We start from the raw sequence: 17488 nt of genomic DNA, 5'->3' as shown, positions 1-17488 counted from the left end.
AAGAATAAGCCAAGGTCTGAGGACTATTAAGTATAAGAATAAATGCTATATTGTAATTCTGCTCTTCTTGATGGGAAAGATCAAGCTGGCCTTCTTTTATCTGTAGTGTAAGCTGACATCTACACAAGAAGAATAATGATATGCACAGAGGTGTGGTATATCCACATATTCTAAAACAAACTGTAGAGAGCAGGGAGAGAAAAAATGTGGGGAAAGTGAGATTCAAATGGAATGTGAGATAAGACGAGTACCAGCATTTGTGTCTGCCCCCAAATCGTCAGACTGTTCCATGTACTTCATAGACACTCACCCAGCACTGCCCTAGATGTAAATGGAGAGTCTTGTATTGTCATGGAGACATGGACAGAAGACCTACTGAGTCAGAGAGACACTGCTCTATCCAGTGGATCCTGGATCCCAAGATGAAAGATAAATAAAAGATGGTCAGCATAGTTTTCACAATTCTTTTTTTTTCCTATACAGAATTCAGTGACTCAAGATATCATCCATCATATTTATACGAATTCACAATACTGTTGACTAAAAGAGTGTACGTAGAAACACTCAAACAGATAAAGGCTATTCCAACCTAATCATCAGCAGAGTGGTTTTAGTAAATTGCTATACAGAGGATCAGCTTAATACAGCTCTCCTTTAACAGGACTTAATCAGGATTTCACAATTTAACTATCATCTGACAATTTAATCTACAGAAGAAAATTTACAGCACATTCAACCCATCACTTCCCAAAGTCCTTGAAGAGTGAATCCTTCTTTCAGTTTTTCGACTGCAAGTCCCAATTCTTCTGAAAACACTGGTTCACGATCTTGTTGCTGCATAGGGAGGAATATAAAAGCTTTTAAACAAGTCTGTCTAAATATAGACATGTGAATACAAATAATGAAATACTGAGGCATTCAGAAAAGCTCAGTGCTTTTGTAAAGCAGTTAGTACTGCAAGCCATATTTTGTATAGTTATTTACTTTCACAGAATGCAGCTAAAGGGGCTAACTGTGCATCTAAACACGCTTTGCACTTAAGTATAAAATATATACATTTAAGACATAGAGCTAGTAGCAGTCCTTGGTAGTAGGTAAAACAAGACAAAGAGAGAAAACAGCAGGATTGCAGTAATTAGTGATCTGCCTATGTGCCAAGCTTTTCTGAATACCCCCTAATTATTTGTGAATTTGTGTGATTTTTTTTTAGATGACTCACCTTATTCCCATCTGCAAAATAAGCCTAAAAAATAAAAGTGACAATTTAGGTGTATATAAGAAAAGCTTTTTCACACAACAATTAAAATTAGTCTTTTATTTACTGAGCACAGTGGGCATTTAACTTCTTTTGTGATTTAAATACAGCTTTTATGCTAATGTAGCTCTATTTTTCCTAGTATATTTAAAGTACTGTGGTTGTACAAAAGCAGGCACTATGGCAGTAGATCTCTGAAGGAGATTCTTGTACCAATATTCTTAACATATTGCCGCCTATCAGTGATGTCGGTTACCATTTAACCATTTTTTAGAACATTAAAATGTTTTCCTGTCTGAGTCCAATATCTTTCTCATACTGAAGCATTGCCAGCACTAGAATGAACTCTGAATAAAAGCAGGACTACTAAGTGCTGCCTTCAGTGCTAACAGCAACAGAATCTAAACTGAAAATCCAGGGTAACAAATGACAGTGCAAATGCTAATAACTACATAACATTATAACCAGTTCATTACATCCTTATCCCAAATACAGATCCTGCTTCATATTCAAACAGGAGATGCTGGATGGGTATTCATACTGATGCAGAAGGCTCCCTACAAAATATGTGGATTTATGCTTAGTGTCTTTACACAACTCAATAATGTTTCTTTGGGGAGTACTCCTGTAGCAGTATTCACAGGACACCTGACAAGATCCCAAGCAGCTGCAAGATGCAAGACAAATCATAGTGTTGAACAGCAAAACAGGATCTCTTAGAATACTACCATCCTAAAAACTGCTTTACTTCAAGAATAGGTGCTTCAAGAATAGTTAGCAAAGGTATGTATTCCATGTCACTCCTCTGAAAACCACTTTATCAGTGGGCAAGTGAATGACAAAGTGATCAAGTCCTTTCAAAATGCCATCTTTCCTTGAATGAAAGCCACAGTTAATGAATCAAATCTGATACCTCTAGATAAGGGTAAATGCTATCCAAAATAATATGACAAATGCACACACCAGCCGTTTTCTATTATTTAAACTTGTGCCTGTTGTACTACTAGACAGATACCAACACACACAAGCATGTCCAGGCTATAGCCTCACACGTATTCTGAGGCTGACATGTTTTTTTCTGAAATAAAATCTCACATTTATTCTGAGGATGACATGCTTTTCTGAATAAAACTATGAAGAGTCAACTCTAGCAGTACAAAGTGTTACTGAGTTCACCTAAATAAGTAGCCCAGGATACAGCACATGATCAGCTTTCCATAGGTTCATAGGTGTGTACTAGGCTAATGGCCCTGGAGCCTTTACAACCCTAGCCCAAAGCATTCCCTGGCATTGTGCCGTCTCATGTTAGTTCCCAGTGCCCCTATCAAGCAGGGCCACTGGAGTGATCCCGGGGTGAATTTTCTATTACCCATCCACTCGTCAAGATTTCAAATCTCTAATCATCTCTCACAGTCATTCTGGCTGTCTTTAGGCTAATCCTTTTTGAACAGAACTATAAAAGCAGACGCAGCACCTAGAAATCTTCAGGACTTTCTTGCCCCTAAATGTAAAAAAGGGAAATTCGTCCTGAATCAAATAATCACATCACTAACAAAAGCCACAACAACAGAAGAACAACATAAGTTGTAATCCACTCTAACTAGGTAAAGTGAGGGTGGTGGGGTGTGCAAATGGCTACTATAGCAGTGCAGAATTTGCACATGTACTGCTATGGATAAGTGCAACTTACACAACTGAACTATGTTCATCATTCTCACTGTTGCAGTAGCCTAGATTACCAAAGTCTATCCAAGCTGGCAAGAGAAAGGATAAGAGTCCAGGAGCCTGTGGAGAATGGTCCTTGCAAAGCCAGCTCTGCATCTGGAAAATGAATCCAGTTTGTAGTACTTAGAAAATGAATTGATGGAGGACCAAACCGTTACCTTTAGAATGCTTATAAAGTTCATACATTTTCAGTATGCTATCAATGAAGCTAAGGCCCTGGTGGAATGAGCTTTAACCCTGTCTGGAATAGTGTTGCCATGATGGCAATAATAAAGCACAATAATCCAGGACTTCTATCTTGAAAAAGTCCAGAAGAGGGAATAAACAGCTGATCAGCTTTCCTGAAGGACTTGGTCCTGTTGGGATAGTACCTAAATTATCTTTGCATATCCAAGGCATGAAGAATCTTTTCTACCTTGTTTTTAGGGTCTGGATAAAAAACAGGGAAACTGAAGACTTGATTCAAAAGTGAACTCTGAGGCAACCAAATGCCTGAATAAGGAGCAAGTCCACAGAGTGACCCCCTATCTGTATGGAAAGCCAGACAGGGTTCCCCCAACATAAGTGCCTGCAATTCAGATACTCTTCTTTCAGCTGGCAATAAGTACAGAAGTTCTTCAAGTAATGAATCTCAATTCAACCAAAGGGGCAAGTTCAAAAGGCGACAAAGTAAGTTTTTCCAGCACAAAATTGAGATCTTATGCAGGAGGAATTTGTTTGCGAATGGGCCACATGTGCAACACTCCTTTCAGAAACTGTTCAGTCACAAACAGAGAAGAAAGAGGAGGATTCATGGGCAGACAATCTGAAAAGGCTGCAAGATGTGCATAACTCACACAAATACTTGAGCATCAAAGGTGTAAAATTCCTGATGGACCCTGGCTACTGGCTAAACGCAAACTAAAAAATCTTTTCCATTTGTCAATATAGGATTTTCTAGTAGCAGGCTTTCTTGGCTACTTTAGTAACTGCTGTACATCTTCACAAAAATGTGCCTAAAACGTGTCAAAATTGAATCATCCAGGCGATCAGTTGAAGTTGTTTGATGTTGGGGTTTATCAAACTCCCCTCGTCCTGTATGAGTAGATTCAGTTTGTGAGGAAGTTTGTGGTAATTACCCTTGACCAATTCCAAAACATGGAAGAACCAATTTTACCTGAGCCAAAATGGAGTAACCATAATGATTCTTGGTAAATTTGTCTGAATCTTTAGAACTACCTTGGAAATCACTGGAAAGAGTGGAAAACATAAAGGAACATCCCTGACCAGTGGAATGAAACAGTATTTGTTCTCCAGGCTTGGTTGCAAAGATTTCTGGAAAAGAATTGGTCTAGTTATGTTTTGAAAGGAGACAAATGGATCTACTTGAGGTGTTCTCAACATCTGAATTGGTTATTGGAATGCCTCTGGATTGAACTTATATTCATGAAGGTCTGCCCAGGATCTGTTCTGAGTTTGTCTGCCGCAATGTTTTGCTGACAGCATGTAAGACACCTGAAGAGTTAGGGAGTGCTGGAGAGCTAACTCCCAAACTATCACTGCTAGCTGCCATAGAGGGTATAATCTAGTACCATCTTGTTCATTCAAGTACTACACCACTGTTGTGTACTCTGTAATCACTGGAAGAGCGCCTATTCCTAAAGACAATGTAGAGCCTTTAAGTCATAAATTACAGCCAACATTTCTTTCTTGACATTTATGTGTTTTTGTCTATCCAAACTGCTCCACATGCCTTGCATTTTACTCTCATAGAAAGTGCTTCCTGAGCCAAATCTATGGAGTCCGTCAAGACAAATTGTTTTGGGGTGCAAAGAGAAAAACAGAGCCCAGGACTGACAGCCATCTGATCCTTCAAGACTGCAGTTGTAGTTTTACAAACCCAGTACTGGAATTTGAAACTCTTGGGAGCGAATATGCTTGTTACTCATGTTTTTAAGATACCACTGACTCTTTTTTATGTACAATCTGGCAAATAATATCAGGGGGATTATAGAAGACATAAGACCAAGACTCTTAAGGAATCCTCTAACCGAAGCTTGGAACAGAACAGAAAAGTTAAGGAATACTTCTCGATATGAATTCATCTTGTGCTAGGGCAAAAGGGCTTTTTGCATGTTAGTGCCTAGAAGGTACCATAGAAATACAGTCCTGTGTAACAAAGCCGGGGAGTATTTTTGCAAGTTTATCTGGAATTCCAGATGAGAAAGGAGAGAAGCAACCTTTGTTAAGGACTCATTGCATCTGGGCAAATACTCTGCACAGATAAGCAAGTCGTCTAAATAAGGAAAATGTGGATATCTTGCAGTCTGCAATGGGCTGCCACTTGGGCTTTAAAAACATTCTGATCCAGATACACAAAATTGTATGTATATCCTGAAATTGTGTGCAACAGGAATGTGAAGGTAAGCATTTTTGAAGTCTAAAGTTACCATAACACAGTGGTCTGGGAGAAGTGCTAACACAGTTTAAAGGGTTAACATCTTGAATTTTGGAACTTTTGCAAACAGATTAAGAAAGGAGAGGTCCAAAACTGGTCTCCATGAGTGCTCCTTCCTTGGGAACAGAACTGTTCTGGAATAAAAGCCTTTTCCAATGTTGTATGCAGAGACTTGTTAAATGACTCCAGATTGTAATATATGTTAGAGCACTCATGGAAACCATTCTGTTTGATTGGGAGGGTGAGGAGGGATCCCCATGAAAGGAGGGAAATATTCTATCCATTGCTAGCTGTAATCCTTCAGGATAACCTTCTAAACCCATTCATATGAAATTATCTGATACAATACTTTTACACTGAGGGTCAGATTCTGTGAAACTGGCAGAGAAACAGGGAATGGGGAGGAGGGAAGATGACTAGGTCCCTGGCACAGTCATTCAGAAGCTGGTGATTGATCCTTTTTTGGGAAAACTACTTGTATTGGGTTTATGACTGGTTCCTTCCTGTTATTTATTTTTGGGAGAATGCCTAGTATTAGGCTGTGGTTTTTGCCTGTTTTGCCCTTTGAAATGGGTATGGGATTTGGAAGGGAAGAAACAGGAGACCTGAAAAATCCTTGATTCTCCCTGAATGAACTTACCTACTTCATCCCACTGTTTGAGGACCCGTGTACCAGAAAGTCCAAATAAAACCTCTGTATTTAGAAGGGAACTCAACATTTCTGACTTTAACTCAACTGAAATGTTTTGGTTCCATACTCAAACAAATCTGCTTAAAACAGTAGTTGAAGTTGAAGCTCTGAAAACTGTATCAGCAAAATAATACACACTTCTTAAGGCATATTTGGAAAACTGAGACATTTAGACACAATCTGATTCCTATAAGACCTACTCTTAGGGGTCAGAGAACAGAAAACTCTCCTAAGCTACTGGCACATTTTACAATAAACTTCCACACCTAGCCCTGGTAGTTAATGATTCTGCTGGCTACCCTGTCTGTCCAACAATTTACCTTCTTTACCTTCTTTCCCCAGGAACTGGTTGGAGGTGAAAAGGAGGTTTCCTGCTGCAAAGCCATAGGCATAATTGCAGCTGGATCTGCTCTAAGATGCCAATAATGACATTTGATAGCTTGAAAAACTATACAATTTATCTGCTTTCTTAGGAACTGATGGGAGAGAATCAGGAGCATTACAGTTAGCTTTAAAGTCATCCTCCAATGCTAGTAGAATAGTAGAAATGGGTACAGTATTGAGGGCTTCTTGTTCAGGTAAGTCAAAATGTCTATTCAGTTCAGGGGGAACATCCATCTGTTCCCAAGAAAATACATCCCTTATTCTGGAAATGGTCTCAGAAAAAGAGAATGCCACCATCTGTACAACTTCAGGCTCACTAGCCACAGAATCATTGTTTTAGGCTATAGAACCCATTGTTGACATAACCCCGTTTTTGTCGACATCTGAATAATATGAAAAAAAAAGAAAACTTCCTCATCCTTAGAAAAAGGGGAACAAGTTTTATGATGTGGCATAAGGTATCCAAAACTGACTAACCGAAATAAACTCCTGGCCAAGGTAAATAATATCTGTTTTAGCCACAGAAGCCATCTCCCTGTTTTCTATACGATTATTTTGTTTCTTTTTCCTAGGAATTTCCCTAAAGGGAGAATGTCTAGGGGAAAGTGTATTATCTTGAGTAAGAGGTCTTTTTCCCCCTCGCACCCTAAGAAGACTCTCTTGAGGTATCTCCAGTATCTAAAATGGATGTCTCTCCCATGCCCAAGGTGAACACGGGAACAGTTGCAGAGGACGTGTCTGATCCCCAGTCCATGGTGGCTGGAAGGTTATACCAAAAGGTTTTGAGGAAATAGGAGAGGGGTCTGAGGAGACTGCAGTGTTCACTGCAGAGTCATGTCCCCATCAGCTGAGGCATTCAATAAGCCCACAAAGAGGACAAGGACTTTTGCTTTAATTGTTTTTTTTTTAAGATACATTTGGAGAAGGATTAGCAGGACAAGGATTAGTATCCATGCTGTAGATGGGGAAGAAGCCTAATTGGCATTAAGCTATGCCTATAACAGTCAGCTGGAGGGTAAGTTGTCACTAGTAAGCACAAACAACACACAACCCTTACAAAAAAGTAATACTTCCTCAAAAGAAAAATATACAAGCAGCATGCAAATTCTGCTGTCAATACAGACACATATTTTCAGACGTCAACTGCGGTGGTGGTGCTGCGGTAGCGTTGTTGCCTCACAGTAAGATGTTGTCCTGTTCGATTCTCAGCTAGAGCGTCTTCTGTGTGCAGACATGCGTGAATGGGCGTACCTTCGTTGAAGGTTGTGCGTCAGGGCCAGCAACTCGGCACATAAAAATCTACTGCCAATCATTAGCAGACTGGAGTTCCACTGTGGCGACCCCTAACCAGGAAAAGCCGAAAGACACAACAACAACAACAACAACTGACTTGCAAATTCACATAAAACTAAATAAGTAAACATAAACAGAACCTTTCACATAAGGAATATTTCTCCCCTTGAAAATTACTTTTCAACTGTCTAAAATACTACACCAAAAATAAGTCCTAGTAAATGGAATGACAGTCCATTACTAGAAAGCAGTTCTTAGACAGACAATAACGGTTATCAAGGAATATCTACTGACATATTCGAAAAGCCATTATTCTTAAAGTGATATACCACAATTTCTACTAAAAACACTGAAAACAGTAAAATATGATAAATTATTACTTATATGTGTGGAAGAGATCCCCAAAAGGGGTCTTATCTGTCTGACAGAAAGCCTTGGTTGACTGCTTCTCCAGAAAAGCCTCAAAGATGCATCTGCATGAGGTGGCAAGAAAGTACTGAAGATTGTTAGTCACTCTAGCTACTACTAATTTTGAGGAAACAGAGGAGAGACGTCTGACGAGTGCTCCCATCATTACTAACCTCCAGGCATCACAAAAGTCAAAACTTGAAAAATGTTATAATAAAGTGGCTAAATCTGCAGCAAATATCCCTTTCAGAACCCATCACTGTATAGCATTAACATTTTTAATTGGTTAGACCTACCCCATCAACTAACATATACACAGCTTCTTACCACCTATAAAATTATCCAGCATCAATCTGCTTGTCCAGCACTAAATACCATTCTACCCAACTACGTTCCCAGTTGGTCATTACGATACAATGATGAAAAATTCCTCTCTGACCACAAACCTATGAAATCTGCTGGGTGTGGTCTGCACTTATACCATGTTGCTAAAATCTGGAACTCCTTGCCTGTACCTATCAGGTCAATAACCCTTCCTCCAGTTCTTTAAAACCACTCTGAAAGACTTCCTAGCCAAAATGTGTCTTTGTTCTTGTTCAATCTCAGGATAAACTATATCCTTAAATTTTAAAAAGTACATATTCATACCTTATACCTTCTTACTCTCCATTCTTTACTCGCTCACTTCCTTATTTCAATCTATTTATCTTCTCTTATGCTCGTTCTAAGTATGCCATGACATTGTTTTCCCCTCTCACTTCATTTTGCAATTCACATTTCTACTATACAAATTACCTTTAATTTTTTAATAAATTGGCCAAAATTTCTCTAAATACTAAATCACTGTCATCTAAGTTGTAACAGTTCTTAACAAATGAGGTCACAATATGCCTAATTTGGTATAATTATTTAAACTGTAGATGTTTTTGTTTTATTTGTTTACAGATAGTAAAATTATTTTTCTTAAAATGTTTTTGCAATACTTTGGAGCTTTTCTGCCAAGGCCTCTGCTGAAAATGGTCACCTACCCAGTCAGAAGTTCTTGGCAATCAAATGTCAATAAATAAATAATTATAAGCAAATAAATTTTATAGCTCCCTCCAAATGAGATTAGCCTATATGCTGCCACAGTGACTGTGTGGGAGGGAGTCAGTGCTTTGCGAAGCCTGCTGGGCACTGTATCCTTGGCAGGATACAACCCACAGGCTACTGCAGCAATGAGAATGGTCAACATCACAGAACAACAGTACCAAACATCAGCTTCTGTTCTTCAGAGCAAGAAAGTTTTCAAAAAGTAGTGTGAAATTCACAGTACAGAGACAATAAAGCAACACTAGTGTGGCGCAGTGGTAGCATTGTAGCCTCACAGCAAGAGGTTCTCCAGTTCGATTCTGGGCTGGGATGCCTTCTGTGTGGTGTCTGCATGTTCTCCCTGCATTCGTGTAGATTTCCTCCAGGTGCGCTGGTATACTCCCACATTACAAAGACATGCATCTAGAGTGTTTCTCCTCAGGCCTCTGCTGAAAATTGGCTTTGTTCCAAGTCAGACTTTCCTGATAAACAAATATTAAATAAATAAATAAACAGACAGCAAAAATACAGAGAGGTAATGACCAATAGGTCAAATGACTGTATCATGTCCAAATCCTTATCAAAAAGCAAATCTCTGGGAAGTAGTGGGTGAGTGCTCTTTATTGCTGCAGTGAACTCAAGTTTCCACCAAAGATCCACAATTATGGACAGCATATGCCCACTGTTGCACTGTCCTTCCTCAGAAAGGGTTAATTCACTATTAAATTCAACATGAGGGCGAGATTGCAACCAGATGCAGAGAAATCCTCAATGGTGAACATTTACAGGATCCTCTGCGATTTAACTGTTACACAGTCAGAACTACTGCTAAAATGGATGCTCAACATAATATCTGGTGAATGTGTGCATATTACTTACTACACATGGAAGCTTCTAATGTATCCTGAGTAAACAGACGTCTAAAGTAAGACGCAAATGTTGCAGTAACTCTGCTAGAGTATTCCCTAAGTGGCCCTTTGAAAGACTTGTTGTCTTTATCAAAACAAAAGGCAATCCAATGGTTTAACCACTCTGATGAAGTTTTAACAACAGGAAGACACTGTCTTCCATTCAGGAAAGAATCAAATAGTTGGTCAGCATTTCTGATATATTTACCCTCTTCCAAATAATGTGTTTTCTATGAAAATCTAAAATGTGTTAAGAGATCGTTTCCTTTTTTCTCATACTTCGGAAAGAAGAGAAGAAGGAGAACTGAATGATTAAATGAAAAAGATGCTACCACATCATGTTCAAGAAAGAAATTCATCTTGAGACAGACATCATGCACAAGAAAGAAATTTATCCTGAGACAGGCTATCATTGTAGAAATCAAGACAGAGACTCTTGGGCATTAAGACTGGGAGTTCAGAAATTTTCATCTTTGAAATTATAACCGATAAGAATACATTTTTCCAAGATAAGAATTAAAGACCTTTGCATCTACCACTGCAGAGGATCAAAAGTAACCTTTCTAACATAATGTTTAAGTTTCAGACAGGAAACAGTAAATGTCTCTGTTACATAAGGGGAAAGTGAAAAGGCTGGCAAAGTAAAGTTACCATAGATTCAATAACAGTACTGTATGCAGCAGGGTGCCAAACTAACAATGTCAGCACTTCTTCCACATTAAATACTACATGATAGGATACATCAAGCATGAAACACAGGCACATGAAAGCTGAGTTTAGGACATGAAAATGTGCAGATGGCAAAAAAGAATCCTTAACATACCTTTTGTGCGAGTTTACTAAGTAGACCTATAAGCAAGCCAAATTATTCCCTTCATGAAGCATCTGCTATTAGTTGCCTGTCAGTTAGAATGGTGTTATATCAAATTCTAGATGTGTGGCGGTATTGGGGGACAGACAAACTGGGCACTAAATTAACTCTGAAGCAAATTATGTCTACATTCTTTTAGAACCTTTTGTTAGATGGCTTGAGAATCACATTACTCCTTTTTATTTCAAGGAAAAAAATATGTAAGATCTGATGTATGTTACTTCTCACTTTAGCTCAACACTCTGCAGACATAGCTTGACTTTGCTTTCAGCCTTACTACAGCACATCAGTTATTCCTTTTCAAATAACATTTTCAAAACTACAGCACAACATTTTTTCTAAAATATTTTCTCTTTTAATAGCAGACTGTAAAACAACAAAGTCCTCTATTTTTTCAGAACATTAAGTAATTTTCTTTTTAGTGGCAATCTATTCAATTTAGGAACATATCTACTCAGACAAATGTGTGCAGCCATCCAGATAAATGTGTGCAGCCATCCACGACTCTTCATAAATGAGTGTTTTTATGTGCCCTAAAAAGGAATTAACTTATTAGAAAAAAATGGCTAACCTCAGTGTACACATCTTCAAAAACGTATGCTTTTCTTTTTTATGTCCAGTGGAATCTTATTGGCAGCAATAATTGTCCACCAGAATGGACAAAAACAGCATGCATACTACTGGACAGAGGGCATCATCATAATTAGTTAGATCATAAGTGGAGAACTTCAGAAAAATAATTAAAAATGTCTTTCAAAGCTCACAGGCAGCCTTTGATACCTTGCACAAAGCATCTGGATTAAACAAGAATGTATGCTTATTTTGCTTTCCACTCTTCTGTTTTTTTAGCTTCTCTTTGTTTGCTATATTCACTGACCCAACTGTAGTTTCATTCTGTATTATTAAGTTATTCTCTCCATATACTTCCTTTACACTTTCAGTTTTGCTGATAGTCTCTGCCTTGCATTCCTTAGTCTTCTTAATTTGCATTTCTGACATCTGTTTGGATCTTGCAAAGTCTAACATTTTCTACGTCATTCCGGGTTCAGATAATGCTTTTTTCTTTATCCTTTCGGATAAGCATGTTTGCATTTTTGTCTTAATTTCTCTATACTTTCAACTTTTAAAATAAGGAAATGGTTTTGATGTGAATAAGCTTTAGATACTAATTTATCAACTCTTCCAGCACTGGAGTTAATAAGATGACTACAAGGACTGTTCCCTGTACTACTAATGGACAGAGGTAGCTCCTAAATGCTTTACCTCATGCATGGGTCCCCTGAAATTATGGGTTCCTATTACATGATTGCACATAAAAAAGCGAAAAGGCAACAAAGCGAAGCTGCTTTTAAGCAAATTCTTTGCCTGGGAAAGAATTTGCTTGGCCGTTTTTGTTACTTTGCCATTTTGGGCACTGTAGTGCGATGTTGGAGTTGGTATATTTAAGTAGGGGTGTGTGGGGGCAAAGCTCCCCACTTTATGTAATGTTTTAAAGTTATTTATTTATTTATTTATTTTTTGTAACAGAGGTTTCAACATTGTAAACTTTCACTTACATGGGGTCGATTAATCATCATTCACTTTTTTAAGCATTCGACGGTGTAATATAGACCCGAAATTATCTATGATATGATCCCAGTTATTTTCATTAGGGGTAATATAGAATTACCACCCATGGGATGTGTAAGGCCATTCTATAACAAAATGTGATAGGTTATGTCAAGCACAAAAAGAGAAACTTACTAGGCTTAAAATGGCCCACAAGGGCTATTAGTCTACTACTTACAAATTAACCTGTGAGAAATGCATTTAGTGCTGGAGGCCAACTCAGCCAAGCTTCTAGAAAGCTGCTGAAATTTCTTAAAAATGCACTTGAAAAACCAAAATATTAACTGGTTTTCATTTCAGAGTACAGCGTTTTAATGCATTTTAAAAAATCATGTTAGTGAATGTCATACATTCTACCACTTATACATTTGCAAGAGTTGACCCTTACCTCGTCCTCCTACTACTGCTACCTGCTAACACCTTTAGGAGGGTAAGGCTTAATCTGCTTCACCCCCTATTCCATACATAATAAAAACAAGTTCAAAGTTACTACCCATGTGTTAGTCTATTTTTTTTGCCACAGTTATGTTTATTTTGCTTTTTGGATTTCTCATATTTGTAAACTCTTATGATATATAGCCACTGTTTGATATTGCATCTTTATTTTATTGTTACTATGCTTATATCTTGTTTGATTTTTGTATCTTTATTTCATTGTTACCTTGCTTATATTCATAAAATTGTATAAATATCTGGAGCTTTTCTCCTTGTGTCTCCACTGACAATGGTCCATGGCTTAGTTGGACCAACATGGTTAACAAATGTCAAACAACTAAAATAAAGAAATAGTCTGTTAAACAGATCACTACAGTGCAGAAGGAATTATGCATTACTTTTCTTTATACAGACAACAATTATGGTGTCATAGAGGCAGCGTGCTCTACTGCACTATGAGTAAAAAATAGTTAAAAAATATTTTCCTTACTGCCAGTTTTGTGGCTGCCTTTCAACATGTTTGGCTTTCAGCTATACCTTCCCAGTACTCCTATCCAGCTCCTCAAAATTCTGGAAATCTCTCTATAGCAAAGGAAGGGGGAAGGCTCCCACCTGAGAAGATGAAAACTAACACTGAAAGGTACACTCTACAAGAAAAGAAACAAGGGGGTCTTGTTTACAAGAATTGGCAATAACTCCACACATCCCATGAAAACAAAAACACTCTAAGGGTGCAAAAGTCATTCAGCAACACTCCTTTTTATGTCTATCCAGTGTCCCTGTACAGAAACTGAATGGAGAAATTATTTTTCTTGGTGGCCTCAAGTGTAGGGTGCTTTTTAGAAAAACCTTAACTGGTAGATTCACTGCAATATATAGACAGGCAGTGAGACAAGTGGAAATTGCAAAAAAATATGCACTCTGATGGATGAATTTGCCAAGTCTGAAAAGAATAAATGAGTTAAGTAGGCTCAAAGTCTTGGGATCAAATAATTCAGAGGTAGAAGTCCCTGTGCTACAGTTTGAGAAACAAATATTCTCCATTTCCGTTAGTTAAACGTCATCTGTGCTTGGACTTTTGACTTCTCTTAACATGTTTAGGACTTGCATACAGAAGGTACTTTTGCTAGGTTTTAGAACTGTATCTTCAAAGATGACAGACTCATAGTGTTGAGGTTTGGATGTAACACAGTACATTGTTATTGTGTCAATAAAACTTGTGTAGAGACAGGGGTCATAAAGTAAGGGTAATCAGATTTGTTAAAGAAAATCATCACTGACTTAGCTAAAAAGAGAACAACTAAAAGACTGGACTTGTCTTGCTTTGATTTTAGCAGATCTTCTGAATCAGCAGAGACATCAGAAAGGCATAAAATAAGGTCTGAGTCCATGAAAAAGAGATATCTGTCCTCTACACTATCTGATATGGAATGAAAGACCAAAAGGCTTGAACCTGTGTGTTGAACTGGGAGCGCTACAGAATCCTGAAAGCCCAAAATCCTGAAGACCAAAATCCTGAAAACACACAGGATATCAACACTTACTATATTCCAGCACAAGTACATACAGGAAGAAATAAAACACAAAATATATTACTATTCTACAAGTATAAGCCCCCATGTGGGGGCTGTTCCCCCTACACCCCCTGCTACTTAAATATATCAACTCCAAGATTGCACTTAGTGTAGTAAAGTGCAATCTCGGAGTTGATATATTTAAGCAGCATGAGGTGTGGGGGCGCAGGGGGGCTTGCCCCCCTGCATATAGTTGAAGGGTAATATGCCAAAAAATGCATAGTCATACCCTTCGGGAAAAACAAGGTTACCCCTAGCTACCAAATAGGTGGCAATCCACTGAGCACAGAAGAAGTTATCAGGGACTTGGGGACCCCCAGGTTGATTGTAGTCTGTCATTCGACACCCATGTAGCTAAAGTAGTTAGGAAGACCTTCTACATTGCCCACCTTATCATGAAGGGATTCTCATCTAGATCAAGGGAGGTCATGGTCTCCCTTTACTCATCACTCATCAGACCAATGATTGAGTACAATGCCCAATTCGGAATGTATCTGACCCGACACTTGCAGCAGCTGGAGAGACCACAAAAGTTCCTCACCAAAAGGATAAAGGGTCTCAAAAATCTGTCCTATGCTGCCCGACTGAAAGAACTCCAGCTCTATTCAGTCGCCACCGCTTGCTCAGAGGTGACCTTTGCCTAACATACAAGGCCATGTCAAACCCAGATTTGATGAATATGCTTCACCTCAAAAATCTAGATCCACCAGAGCCACAAGGGCGGAGACTTAAACCTCGACACGGCTATTAATAGGACGTGCTGGAGGGATAGATTCATCACCCAAAGACTCCCTATGCTGTGGAACAAAATCCCGGTATATGTGAGGCAGAGCACCTCGCTGGCCTTGTTCAAGAGAAATCTTGACCAATGGATGGGAGATCGCAAATATACCCCAGGGATTACCTCAGTGTCACTGCTCGACAGAGGCACAGCAAAATAATGGGTATAGTTCCCCATACTTAAGGGGTGGCGTAAGCCACAAAACGATGGGCTAGGCTTGTAAATGCCCTCGGGCAGATAGCCTAGTATGAACCTATGAACCTATGAACCTATATACTTGTACTGGAATACAGTAAGTGTTGGTATCCTGTGTGTTTTCAGAATTTTTGAGTTTTCAGGATTTTGAACTTTCAGGATTCTGGTCTCAGGATTTTGGTCTTCAGGATTCTGTAGTGCTACCGTTGAACTACGTGTCAAACCAGTTCTTGCACTCATCTTGAGAAACATGTAGAACTATTTTCCATTTGTACGATAACATTATTTTCCATCCAAAGAATCCACCACTGTAATGCTGTGTCTTACAGCTATGCCTTACAGCCCAATTCCAAAATTTTTAGTGTCTCTTTCTAAAGATGGAAAGACTCTACCCTTGTCACATTACTGTTGTGTTGTCTAAACTGAGCTGTGAATCACCTGGGAGAAAGTAATCTCAAAAGGATATTAATACCATGTTAACTGCTTTCATTTCTTTCAGGTTAATGAGAAGAGACTTTTGTTGAAACCACTCGCCTTGAAAAGACAGACTTGAAATGAGCTCACCATGTATATGCTGAGAATCTGCTGTCATACTCTATCTTCTTGAAAGAGGCACAGGGAACACTCCTGTGATTATGTTGGTTACATCTGTCTGCTACAGGAATTATTTCCTTATGAACTGGGAAAGATGAATCTGTGACTCCAAAGAATCTTCAAACTGAATGATTGATTCCCAAGATTTCTGAGATAGCACTGTGTCTTCCTTGTGCAGCACAGCTCAAGGAACAAAAATATGCAACCTGACATGTTCCTCAGGTTTATCATATATGAGGCAGCTGTGGACTGGGAAGGCAACTTATCCTTGATGACATGATGCCTCTCATCAATTATGTAATGCTACAAATCCACCATATGTATCAAGTAAGCTCACTGCTTTAATAGCAATAATGGCAGACCTATAACCATGCCTCCCTAGCCTGTCAATCACTCTTAAATCCTTTTACTGGGGATGAACAAGCAGGGTCTAACAACTCTTTATATGAGCTGCTGCCAAGACCAGTGTCTTAGGCCAAAAAAGTCCACTCAGGAGGTATTGCTCAAGAGGATTGCTGAAGAAAACTGCTGGCCTTCTGTGCCTACTCTGCAAGGAAGGTACAGGGTCAGTGGCGTTCACTGTTGCATCTCTTCTATGTACTTCCAAAACTTGGAATTATAAGGGTGATGAGGAGGAGTTAGCTCCCTTCTAATCATCTACATCTTCAGTGGGATACTACGGTGGAGGGTCTTGGTATTCAGAAGTGAAATGGGCTTTCCTGGGTCATTCAGTGATTGGAAATCCAAAGAAGAGGAAGACAAGTTTTTTTGTTGAAACTCATCAGATGTGAACTCCAAATCGACTGTGGCCTTTGTGACCTGCTGGTAAGCAACAGGTTGGAATGCTGAAGGCACAGCAGCAGACTAGTCCAACAATGAAGATGCTGGTACTGGGGTGGAACATACAGTATTCCAAGATAACTAATGCAGGACCATAGCCCGGTTTAAATCAATGCTCACATCAACAGCTGCATGAACTTCAAAAGACAAAACCAAAATCCCCATGACAGGTGAGTTGAGCCCAATAGCAGCATAAAAGACCAAAGTAATGATGTCAACCGGATTAATGTCAAAAAGACAAAACAGGCATCAACTCTATACCATACAATGCCAAAACTGATACTGCATAGTCAGTGATGAAACAGGCCCTGATATAGAAACGAACATCTTCAGTGGCAAAGCTGGCACCATTATGTTTAGTAAAAAATGTAAAATTTGTTGCAATTCTGAAGATAGAGCTGTACACCCAGGATGAGGA

The 17488-nt window shown here is 38.9% G+C and overlaps 1 protein-coding gene across 1 annotated transcript in view; it reads right to left on the bottom strand.

Moving 5' to 3' along the window:
- Window positions 1-450: 450 nt before the first annotated feature.
- Window positions 451-17488, bottom strand: part of BBS5 (Bardet-Biedl syndrome 5) — a 793745-nt gene continuing 776707 nt past the window's right edge. Inside the window, exons 11-12 of the mRNA XM_044075486.1 lie at window positions 1220-1243; window positions 451-834 (exon numbers count right to left, since the gene is read on the bottom strand). Of these exons, the coding sequence (XP_043931421.1) occupies window positions 733-834; window positions 1220-1243 (126 nt within the window). The 3' untranslated portion in view covers window positions 451-732. The remainder of the gene's footprint in view (window positions 835-1219; window positions 1244-17488) is intronic.

Source organism: Protopterus annectens, chromosome 6.part1 (assembly GCF_019279795.1).
Source record: "Protopterus annectens isolate FY-2018-M chromosome 6.part1, PAN1.0, whole genome shotgun sequence".
Lineage (NCBI taxonomy): Eukaryota > Metazoa > Chordata > Ceratodontiformes > Protopteridae > Protopterus > Protopterus annectens.
This window is presented reverse-complemented; position numbering and strand designations above follow the sequence as displayed.